Genomic DNA, 12433 nt, shown 5'->3' with positions numbered 1-12433 from the left:
ACGATCAAGTCTTTGCAAGCTGCTCATGGATCTTATGAGGAATGGGATAATTGCAGACAAAGAAACAGCACAAAATTTTTAGTCCGCATATTATTTTATGTGTAGCAACTCATACGAAACACTTGCATCGTGCTAGCTCACAATCGTGTTTACCTTACAATCACAAAATCAAGAGTCATCAAGCATTCTTGATAGGACTCCCATAAAAGAATGAGAAAATACACAAGGGTATCTACACAACTTGTGACTGCTGCCACTTTATCATGATAAACCTGACATCTCTCAGCTTACTCAAAAAGATCATAGATATCCCCGGTCAGGGCTATAACACTTGCACCAGCAGCCAGGACCACCATAAACCATGCTGCCAGCTTCGCTCGTCTTGATGCAATGCCATGGACATCTCTGCATACAACATAACCAGATATGTAAGGTCGAAACTGACAGAGATGCTCTGAAGATGATTACTCATTGAACAAGAACTTGAAGCAGCATCCTTCACATGGACCAGTAGTTGGGCACAAGGAAGATATAAGAAAAAGGCATGAAAACTGTTTATGCATGGGCAGCACCAACAACGACCCCTTGCATGGGGAAGCCCTTTTTTGATGCGTTTGTGAATTTTACCTTATCCTAACTCCATTGACAAACAAAAATTTGAAAGTGAACAATATAGATTTACCTTAAAACAAGGGATCCAGGGAAGACAAAACCAAGGCAGACTGCTGAAGTAGACCCTGTAAATTGGAAGGCATCCCAGATATCCGGCACAAAGGATGCACCAAGAAATGATGCAACAATGAGGCAAAAGGTGAGAAAGAAAAACCGCCGTGTGTCCAAAGAAAGTGGTCCAGCCCTTGGAAAGACAAGCCCGTCTAGGTTCAGGCGGAGTGAGAAATTTAGTAATGGGAACACCAGCATAAGATGAACAGCGTAACCCACACGAACAATGTCTGACAATACAGCACCATGTGGCACTTCAAGATCAGCATCAAAGTTGGACAATACATCACTCAATGTGTCCTCTCCAAACAAGAGATAGCCAAACACGCTCGTTGCCAAGTATATCGATGTGCATAATACAAGTGAGGTTCGTATCACTCTCTTAGAATCGGACGCCTTCTCCAGCTCATTCAATATTGGATGGACTATAGAAACAAAACCAACCTCAGTACAAACTCCTTAATATGAAGTACTGACAGACTTAATTTGGTGACCCTGAGGTATATATTGATATTAAGCATTCTGAAACTTACCAGAATGATGACAAATATATGCCGTCACCAAGACTGGCACCACCGAGAAGTATGTCAAGATAGTGGATGCATCACTGCCAAGCTGCGGAAAAAATCTTGGCATACTGATACTTCCAGCAGCCAGCTTGTACGCTACAATTGCTGCTGTAACAACGACAAACAAAACAGCCAAGCCAACTGATAATGCTGAAGATAGCTTCAGTGAATCTGGAAACACCAAAAGAAATGGTTGTCAGTAAATCTGGAAACACCAATGGTTGTCACTTCTCAAATGCGCACCCAAGCATTAGTTTCTCAAGTCCTTTCGATAAAGACAGCTTCAGCGAATCTAGAAACACCAAAAGAAATGGTTGTCACTTCTCAAATGCACACTTCACATTAGTTCCTCCAGTCTTTTCAAAAAAACACTGGTACATATTGAACACACAGCTCACCAATACATATCCATGCAGTCTTCCAAAAGCTCACGGTACTAATGTCCACTTTGCCAACGCTTCTCAACATTTCCCATTGCCACCATCACTACGCCCTCTAAGAAACCAAGTCTCATCTCTACACAAAGCTCATGGCAAAAATGTCCACTTTGCCAACCCTTCAACATTTCACATTGGCACTTTCAAATACGGTCTCTAACAAACCAGGTCCCATCTCTTCCGACCAGCATATTCAAGCCTATATAAGCTGTAGGGTTCATTTGTAGAAATCATCTATTCAACCCTTCAATATTTCACATTGGCACTTTCAAATACGGTCTCTAACAAACCAGGTCCCATCTCTTCCGACCAGCATATTCAAGCCTATATAAGCTGTAGGGTTCATTTGTAGAAATCATCTATTCCCTCATTTGGGCCTAGGTCATCATGTAGGTAGTAGAAGTGCATCAGGATGTCATATGCATGCACATGGACGTGCTCATCCCAGGGCTAATCTCTGAAAGGCAACAACAGAAGATTTAGGGCATGAGTAAGGCACTGGAAGACACCATGAAGGGTCCCTTTGGATCAAGACTTGGTCGGCCAGGTGTGAGGACCACTCTGGTCTGGTCTGCAGCATTTATGGATTTAATGTCCATAGATGCTGGCCGACAGCAGTCGGCCATCATATATTGGTGTCCCAAGGCCTATATAAAACCTGCTGTTCTAAGCTTTTTTGTCCAGACTCCATGTCATCAGAACATTGTACATTACACTACTTTAGTCTCCTATACTACAAGCACCTCCCACTATGAATGGGTAATGAGGCTGAGGTCATTATTAAGGTGTAATTGGAAGGTTTATTAATGCCTTCACTGCCTCACATGATATTTGAAGAAAAACAAACTCATTAAATTTTCTGAAATTCTAATTCAATGAGTTTTTTACTCATCAAGCTCATTGTATATATACTTGGAATCTTTCTCTCTCCTATTCTTTGTTCCATCAACCACATAAGTTTCCATGTTTCTTCAGTCTACCCTTGTGTGTGCATATCTATCTTTACAAATATGTGTGTATGCATGTAGATATATGCTATGCATAGGCATATAAAAATGGTAACTTAAAGTTCAAAACTTTAGTTCACTCTCTTAAGGATGTTACTTGAGAACCATTCAGATCTTGAGGTTTTAAAACGTGCTGCTTGCAGTTTCTCAAAACATTTCTGGTAGCCATAGCTGTGGGAGTAAGCAAGATGTCGAGGACGGCAAAGACAACCATAATTGCAGGAGTAAACAAGACGTATGGGACAGCGAAAGACAGTTTCCCTCATAGAGTTGACACTTGGCCAATATTCCACCGAGTATTCTTGCGTTATCCAAACCGCTCTCCCCTAATGCTAAGGAAGGCCAAGCTAAAGGTACCAAGGTCTTTAGCAAAACAAAACAAAGATGTCACAAATCAGCTTACTAAAAGAGGAAGATCTTCACTTTGTCAAGTACCACTGTCCTTAAGTAGCCATAATTTGTTCCCAGCAGCCACAAATCATATAAATAAAGTATATCCACACTCTCTGCCAAATTAGTGGGAACCCCATCTATGGTCTCCCGCAACTTGTCCTGCCAGATGTGCCACACTGCAAAGTTGTTAATCATCTCCCAACTGGAATTCTGCACAGGTCCTATTCTCCACCAAGTGGGGGCCTCTCTACTGTACTAATCTCATGAAGGTCCAAGAGTAACAACATGCAGATGCTATCTCCTCAGAGCTAGAGAAGAGCTTGTCTCAATGGCCCAGGCTATGATTCTCCAAGCGACCTGTCTAAACACACGTGCTATCACGCAAATACCTGTTTCTACTGTTGGATAGTTCCAAGGGCAGTGCCATTGAAACTCAATGCTCTAGATCACGGACAAGTAGCCGGTCAACCCAGAGTGACCATCCAGAACTGATACAAGGGTTAACCATAGGAAAATTGTGACCTTGAATCTGCTTCAAAGGCAACACTCAAAATGTGTCTAATTGTTGGGTGTTGGACTCACACACTCACACACACAAACCTGCACATTAGGGTTAGGTGCAAGGTTGAGAAGCTCACACACAGAAATGAGAGAGAGAGAGAGAGAGAGAGAGAGCCAAAAGTGTGGTATCCACAAAATGCAAGTCAACCCTTGCATGTGTGCCACATCCATATAATATAGAACTACAAAATATTATATGTGTCCTTTCACACTTGATGTCCAAGGGGAAAAACCACATGGAAAAAAGTGCCCTTGGTTAAGCCCTATTCACACATAGCACTACCATCAGTGAGCATATGCCTACAAATCCCCCCTGTAGTGGAAGTGTGAACCTGTACAAGGTAGCAGATCACTCTCTGTATGAGAGTAAGCCCAAAGCTTTGCGGAAAGCTTCATTGGACCACATACATCACTATGTATGAGATGTAATTTACTTTCAGCTCTAACAGCTCCATCTTTGGGGAATGGTTTCCGTTGCATCTTTCCCAAAATACACCCCTCACATACATGTCTTGGTGGAGACTCAAGAGGCGGCATATTATCAACCATATGATGCTTCTGCAAAAGCATCAAACTCTGAAATTTACATGCCCAAAACGAGCAATGCCATAGCTCTGCATCATGCATAGCAGGAGTGTGGGCAGCCACTGTATTTGCATCATAAGTGCGCTTGTCATAGCTGTCCAGCTTATACAAGCCTTTGTATCGTGTTCCAGAAGTGACTATTTCATAACCCTTTGATGGGTCTTTTACCAAACACTTCCCGTCTTCAAATTCAACCTTGAAACCTTGGTCGTTTATGGCTGAGACGGAGAGCAGATTTTTCTTTATTCCTGGAACATACAATACATTTTTCATACATATATTGGCACCATTGGCTGCAATAAGTATGACATTACCAATTCCCTTTACTGGATATGTGGTATGATCTGCACATGATACAGTGCGGCCATTTGAAGCATAAACCAAGTGCTGAAATACATCTTTGCATGAAGTGATGTGGCTCGAAGCACCACTATCAAAATACCATGATGCATTCTGTCTATCAGATGCAATGCAAGACATATCAGTGACTGAAGCACTTGGTGTGTCACTAGTGGATGTGACCAAAAAAGTGTACTCGTCCTGGATTACATTAGCTGATTGCTGTGCTTTGTCATCCGAAGAGTCTGCTACTGCATTGCCTGCTTCTTTCTTTTTCTCTTTTGCAATCCTTTTCCTACATTCACTGATGTAGTGTCCAGGCTTATGGCAGTAGTGACATTTGCCCTTCTTTTTGGGCTTGTTTGCATCCCCTTTGTCAGACTTTTCACCACTAGAAGAGGGCTGTCCATGACCAGCCTTGTTAGACTGTTGTCCCCCATGCTTAAAGCTCTTTGCTTTACCCTTATCCTTGGCTGTAAATGCCTTTTCTCCACCACGGTTGCTTGATATGTTTGCTCTTGTTTGCTCTTCCTGCAAGAGTAAACCCACGAGCTCTTCAAAAGTGACGGGATCACCACCTCCTCTCATTGAGAGGTTGAGAGAGGTGTGAAAGCCCAAGTAGGAAGGCGGTAAAGAATGAAGAGTGTTGGTGACCATCTGTCTGTCTGGGATAACCTCATCAATGTTGAGCAATTGTTCCTGCAAATCTTTCACTTTGGTGAGATGATCTGCCATGGAGTCACCCTCATCCATAGAAAGAAGATCCAATTGCCTCTTCAAGTAGGCAACTCTTGCCTCGTTGCGTACCTGATACATTGCTTCCAATGTGTCCCATGCAAGCTTCGATGTCTTGCACGAACGAATGTGCGGAATAATAGTCCTTTTCACTGAAAGGGCTATCAATGACATGGCCTGTGCATCTCTAGAGTCCCATCTTTTCTGCTCTTGTGTGGGAGCAAGATCTACATCAGTAGCTCTTTGAGCACCTCCCCTTTGAGGCCTAGCTGGCTGAATGGTATGTGGGCGTGTGTCATCACCACACACGATGCCCCAAAGCCCTTTGGCTACCAGCAAATTACGGATCATGAAACTCCAGAGGGAGTAGTTAGATCCATCTAGCTTGTCCTCCTGGGTGAGCACACCAAATACATCTGTAGCATTCTGTGCCATGTCAACAAAATATATCTGCAAGCAAACCAAGCACCAATGTGCACTGCCTGGCAACCAAATGTCTTGAGCAAATGTATGCCTGCAAACCAAAGCAAGTGTAAACCTGCACCAAATTGTCCAATTACACTCAATGTGCATACATACGCGACAAATCGCAACTGTAATGCCCAATTACATGCTCCAATCAGAAAATCCCCAATTTTTATGCACTCCAATCGCTTCAATGTGCATCTAATTGGCCAATTTTCAGAAAAGCCCCAAATTTCTGCAAATGTAAGAGGTTCAATTTGCGAATTTTGACCTCAATTTTGAAAACCCCCAAATTTTTGCAAATGAGAGAGGTTCAATTTGCTGATTTTAACCTTAATTTTGAAAACCCCCAAATTGCAGGCAAAGCAAAATGCCCAATTTTTTTCAATTTGTCCTAAAATTGATAAATCCCCCAAATTTCTTGAATCCTGTACCACCTGCAAATTCAAATCTTCCTGGCAAACCCCCAAAATTTGTTGAATCTGCCTGCAAACCTTATTTTGTTTACTGAAACACAGGTACCTAGGCAGCCGGGAAGACCTTGTTGAAGGTACTCGTTGCAGGTGAAGGCGTTGGAGGGAGTTGTTGTTGTAGGGAGTCGTTGCAGAGTACGGATGGCAAGACGGAGGCGTGCGCAGATGGGTGCACACAAGTCACAAGGTGTGCAGAGGACAGCAAGGCGGAGCAGACGGATGGCTGTGGGCAGCCAACGGGGAGCTGGGGCTGAAGCTTATGGAGCTGATGGGCGTTGGTGTCGGGCGAGCCAGAAGCGGACTGCTGAGCGAAGGCTGCTGAGCGCTGGAGTCGGCTAGGCGAGCAAGCGTGCTGGAGAGCTGGAGTCGCTTGCAATGGCGGACCAGCAGAGGCAGCAGGTGTGGAAGAGGCGCACGCAACTGCCAAGCCAGGCGGCGCAGGCGAGGCGGCGCTGGAAACCCTGCGGCAGCGGAACGGACAGAGCTGACGGGTACGGAACAGCGACGGCGGGCTCGTAGCGCTGGGCGAGGCGACGGCGACGGAGGCCGAACGGGACGGGACGTCCAGTGGCTGTGACGGAGCCAGGGCGCGTTGGGACGGCTAGTGTGCAAGCGTCGACGGAACGGGACGGAGAGGCGACGCCTGTGCTGACCGTCGACGGGCCTGGGCTGGTGGCGCTGACGGGAGTACGGCGGCTGTCGATGGCGGTGCCGCCCGCGAGCTGGGTGGCGGTGGTGGGCTCCCCACTAGTGCCGCCCGATTCTGGTGGCTGGACGGAGGAGCGTCGATGGAACCGGCGGACGGACAGAAATTCGCAGTCGACGGAAAAACACAGCATCGACGGAATTTTGTAGTTTTTTTTTTCTTTTTGCAGATTCTGCACAGCCACCACTCCAAGGCCAGCTCCCAGCTCTAATACCAAATGTTGGGTGTTGGACTCACACACTCACACACACAAACCTGCACATTAGGGTTAGGTGCAAGGTTGAGAAGCTCACACACAGAAATGAGAGAGAGAGAGAGAGAGAGAGAGAGAGAGAGAGAGAGAGAGAGCCAAAAGTGTGGTATCCACAAAATGCAAGTCAACCCTTGCATGTGTGCCACATCCATATAATATAGAACTACAAAATATTATATGTGTCCTTTCACACTTGATGTCCAAGGGGAAAAACCACATGGGAAAAAGTGCCCTTGGTTAAGCCCTGTTCACACATAGCACTACCATAAGTGAGCATATGCCTACACTAATGTCTCATGCCATGTGTCAACTAGTGGGGATATGGCCACGCCCCAACCATGCCATGTAGACAAACAAGGGGGTATCAAAGGTATGCAGGTCGCGCAGAAGGGTCTCATCAAGCCCACTCCATGGTCCACTCTAGTCTGGCCACTAGTCTGTTCTCCCATGGCTAGAATCGCCAAAAAAGATCCAATGCAACGGAGATGGGTGATATTGTGTACCATGTGAAATCCAACTAACTTGACTATATCTTGTGCACACCGTAATTAGGTGCCACATGGACATGATTATTTCTTGCAGCCACCAATTTAGAGGCAAAATTGGGACCATTTGTGGCCGATTTGGTAGCCCTATAGGCATTCACAAATGATCAGGACATGCACCAATGGTTGGGAAGTATTTTGGGCACAATACGAACATGTTTAATGATATTTTTTTGATTAACTTTTGGGAAGTAAAAGGGGCTGTCAGACCAGCATACGACCTGCCATCCAAATCCCTATTAAAAAGAGGGCAACTATCATTTGCCATGCGGAACATACCCTAAAAAATCATCGTACGCCAACTAGTTAAGTTGGTAATGTAGTGCACATTCTCTAACGTTCAGAGACGAGAGTTTACCAACATGCCGGAAAGATACCAACGGAACCAGAATGAAAACTGTCGTGAAAAGCATCACAGTTGTCCTCTGATTCCACCATGTTTGACCTCCCGCCCATTCTTCCAGAACTCCTGAGTGATGAACAGATGCTGATGTGGAGCCAGACAGCACATCGGCTGCAAACACCAGTACAAATTGTCAGTAAAGTTATGCATGGTAGTGCAATAAGAAAAGAAGCCGAAACTATTTAGCCCCTTAAGGGCTTGCCTTGCAAATGTACGAAATGTGATAAGGTCATTTATAAGATCTTGGCCTTGTACTAACAATAAAAAGTACACCACTCAGAGCTTGCCTTGCATCTACCCGAAATCATTCAAATAAGAAGCCAAACTTACACCACTTGGGGCATTGCCTTACAGATGTGTGGTGGTATGAAAATTGGATTGCAAAGCTCAAAAGTGAAGAGAGGTACCAATAATGATAAGGTAGACGACAAGGAGTCCAAAGTTGTTGATAATGACACAGACTTGCAGAAGGATGCGTCCAATTCGACCAAAGGAATCCGCCATGACACCACCATAGGATACAGCCTTGCTTGCAGATGAGTATGTCAGCAGGAAATCAATGGATGAGTTTGTAAGAAACCCGACAAACACAATCAAGAGGCAGCCAGGGATCAAGCCGACTGTAGTCATGGTGGCCGGAAGGCCCATGATACCTGCTCCAACAATGCTGGTGGAAAGGCTGAAGACTGCACTGGAGACAGAGGCAGCGTTGTAACCGTCATACTGCTGGTCATCTTGCTGTTTGTGGGAAAGCAATGGAGCATTATGAGATGCTGGTTCGTACTGCTTTTTAGCTAAGGTCGGTGCCATTGCTGCAGGTCTTTCTCTGTCTTTGAAAAACTGCACAGATGGAAATCTAACCTTAGGAGAAGGCTGAGAAAGAGGTAAAAAAAGTGGTATATGGCCGCAGGCGAAAAAATGTGTCCGTATTTTCTGTGGCTACGGTGTTGGTTTCTTCTCTTCCCCCTTCTCTTTTTTCTTTTTTTTTTCCTTTCTGACACGTTTTTTTTTCTTTTTGTCGTATGAAGCTTTGCACAGCCAGACAACAACAAATTCTCTGCACAGCCTGCTGCAACAATTTTCCTCTTGTTTTACAGAAAGCTTTCCCCTTTTGCAAGCAAGATATCGTTCTGGAAAAATGGCCTTGCTCACGTCAGGCTCTTCTACCATAAAAGATATAGAATATTTCAAAAATAATAATAAAATGGCAGTTAAAAATGGACATTTCTCAGATGAAATCCATTTTGTTCACAAGTTTGTACATATGAGCAGAAAAAGACCCGGTTGATCGACAGAATCTAAGATTGGCCTTTACAGAGTCGATTTATTAACAAAGGTACCACGGATTTGCAGGAAAAATAGGCTTTTTTTATGAAAAAATTTCCGGATTTTTTACAAAGATTTGTAAGAGAATACACGTACCGGTCACAAAATGCTAGACTGTGGATTCTGGAAGGTTTTCTTTGGTAAAACGTGATGATAATGCAGGCAAGGATCTGTAGCAGAAGAACGAGTTGCAGGCAAGCAGGCAGGCAGGCAGGAAGCTTTCAGAGCTTTGGCAGGTTTATTTTAAAAGAACTGCAGAGCAAGAAGAAAGACGGAGCAGATATGGGGCGGGGGCCTTTTTAGGAGCCTTCAGACCACCGCATTTCGTCCACGATTCATGGCGTAAAACGCCTTTTAGAATAAATAATAAATAATAGATAAGTATCTTTTAGAATAAATAAAAGATGCATTGACCATAATTAGGTCGGCGAGAATGCACAAATTATACAATTCTCAAACTCTATATCAATAATTCAAGTCGAATTTCGCACGTTGCTTTATCACGTGTGTCACGAAACAATGGCACACCAGAGGGCTTGTTCACACGACGGCTCAAAACAACTACCTATCGTCGCTCTTGCACCACCTGGTTCAAATACCATCAGTAGCTTGCTCTTTCAAAATCCTTTCCAAGTGGTGGTAGGGCACCATTGGTGTGAGCAGCTATAACCATGCCAGCCATGTAGAGCACTACAAAGAAACAATGCTCTTCTGTGTACTTGAGTCTTGGCCTCGTTTTGCCCCATCTGTCCTTTTTCATTCAATCGCCACCAGTGGCCAACCACTTAACGTCATAGGAAGGTACTTAGCCCACCAAGCACTACATAAAAGCCACCGATCAAAATGAGGACAACGCCTCAATTTAATAGGTTGTCATTACCAATGGGTAAACTAAACACCGGTTATAAATAGTATTTATTAAAATATATTGCTTTAAATAAGGGCTATTATATGTCCTTTTTGACTCAATCTTGCCACCAGTGTGGCCAACCACTTAACGTCATAGGAATGCACGTAGCGTACCAAGCACTAGATAAAAAGCCACCAATCAAAACAACTCCTCAGTTTAATAGCTTCTCATTACCAAAATGTACACTAACATCGGTTTTATAATGAAATTTATTGCTTTAAACAAGGGCTATTATCTGTCCTTTTTCATTCAATCGCCACCAGTGCTTAACGTCATAGGTAGGTAGTTAACGTACCAAGGGCTAGATAAAAGCCACCAATCAAAATGAGGACAACTCCTCAATTTAATAGGTTCTCATTAACAAAATGTACACTAAACACCCATTTTATAACTAGTACATATTAAAATTTATTGCTTCCAATTCCTTTATTTCATTCAATCGCAACCAGTGGTGGCCAAAAAACTAAAAATTATAGGAAGGTACCTAGCGTATCAAGCACTAGATAAAAGCCACCAATCAAAATGACGACAAATCCCCAATTTAATAGGTTCTCATTACCAAAATGTACACCAAACACCGATTTTATAACTAGTACTTATTAAAATTTATTGCTTTAAATAAGGGTTATTAAAATTTTATAGTTAGTTTTCTATAATTTTTGCTAATACAAAATCATTTTTATCTAACACTAGGCCTACCCATGCTTGTTTAGGGTGGCTTCATAACCCCCCAGCTAACTCCTCGCTTCCCTATTATGATAGTCTTGCCACAAGTCCAACAGGTGGTGGGGGAAAAATCTCCAATTGCCACACTCCATGAATTGGTGAACGTAGACAAGTTTTCCCCTTCTCAAGCAAGATAGAACTAGAATAACTTTTCTTTTCAAATAAGATTTTTAATTGAAGGGTTTAACGCACTCCATTGATTAAATCAAAGTTTTGTGTAGATTATATTTCCACAAATTAACCTTGTAACATTTCAACCCACGTAATCAAAAGGAGACCATGATCTGGATTGTAGTAATTATTACTCTCAACTAATATAGTGACATAATTTCAACCAACATAGTTGCTACATATTAGCAAAAGTTGAATTTTAAGATTCTAAGAAGATGCTCTGTAACCAGAAAAAATGTTCTTAGATATCGGGGCCATGGTGTTATGTTTCTGACACTTGTTATCTAATTGGTCCCCCCAACCTTAAAGCATGAAAATGCTAATTTTTGAGCAATCTCTCCCATCTACTAGGAAATAGACAATGATGCATACATGTGTTAATTAAATGTGTAAAGAGCCTTAGGCCTGGTTGGGAGAACTCATCTCCATAAGCAACCTTGCATTCACAAAGATGGTGAACCTCCCCCCCCATCCTTTCTAGATGTCCATTGCATTCGACATCTTGAGGCCACTTAAGCTTAGAGAAAATGCTAGTATCCAACCAACTTCTTTGATAGCTATCTATAGCTGGCATCAAGGTTCTCTTGTGCTTATGGCATGAAGTTGATAAAAGTTTCGTGCTAAAATGCTCACATTTTTTTGCTTGATTTTGAACACCAACAATTTTTGTGAATAGGACTAGGTTGATTACACATACAATATGGATGCGTAAGGAGAAAATTGGATGAGCATATAGCATGTCCATGTCTTACTTTCATGGCCCAATGTAGTAAACTTTCCCTATGGGCACATGTATGGAGGGGGGAGATCTTCCATCCAAATTCATGGGCCAAAAGATATCCCTTCAATGTATTAGATATGCAAATCTAAGAAGCATTGTGAGATGCCATTCTAAACATACCTAAGTGGGGAAGCCATAATTATGGCCCCTGTTTTACATCCCCATTGAGGGACTCCTTCAAAATAGGTTGGCCTAGGACAATACAACAATTCTAGAGGGTTGCCGCGAAATACCATCCAAATGGCCACCTTTTCCTCATCTCATGTAGCATGTACAATTATAGTCTATCCCCACAAATGAGCAAGGAACTCCTACCACTTCTCTA

General features: G+C 43.1%; 1 protein-coding gene across 2 annotated transcripts; it reads right to left on the bottom strand.

The window, feature by feature from the left end:
• Positions 1–65: 65 nt before the first annotated feature.
• LOC147604164 (amino acid transporter AVT6A-like) lies at positions 66–9793 on the bottom strand. 2 transcript variants are annotated; one of them, XM_086795258.1, is made up of 6 exons: positions 9617–9793; positions 8602–9324; positions 8150–8305; positions 1257–1463; positions 683–1148; positions 66–405 (listed from the first exon to the last, which is right to left on the bottom strand). In XM_086795258.1, the coding sequence occupies exons 2-6, from the start codon at positions 9002–9004 to the stop codon at positions 288–290; spliced, it is 1350 nt and encodes a 449-aa protein (XP_086651384.1). In that variant the 5' UTR covers positions 9005–9324; positions 9617–9793; the 3' UTR covers positions 66–287. The 2 variants fall into 2 exon arrangements, with proteins under 2 accessions (XP_086651384.1, XP_086651385.1); XM_086795259.1 differs by having other exon boundaries at positions 8602–9354; positions 9617–9761.
• Positions 9794–12433: the final 2640 nt, after the last annotated feature.

Source organism: Cibotium barometz, chromosome 62 (assembly GCF_041138505.1).
Source record: "Cibotium barometz isolate CiBa-2024 chromosome 62, ASM4113850v1, whole genome shotgun sequence".
In the NCBI taxonomy this organism is placed as follows: Eukaryota; Viridiplantae; Streptophyta; class Polypodiopsida; order Cyatheales; family Cibotiaceae; genus Cibotium; species Cibotium barometz.
This window is presented reverse-complemented; position numbering and strand designations above follow the sequence as displayed.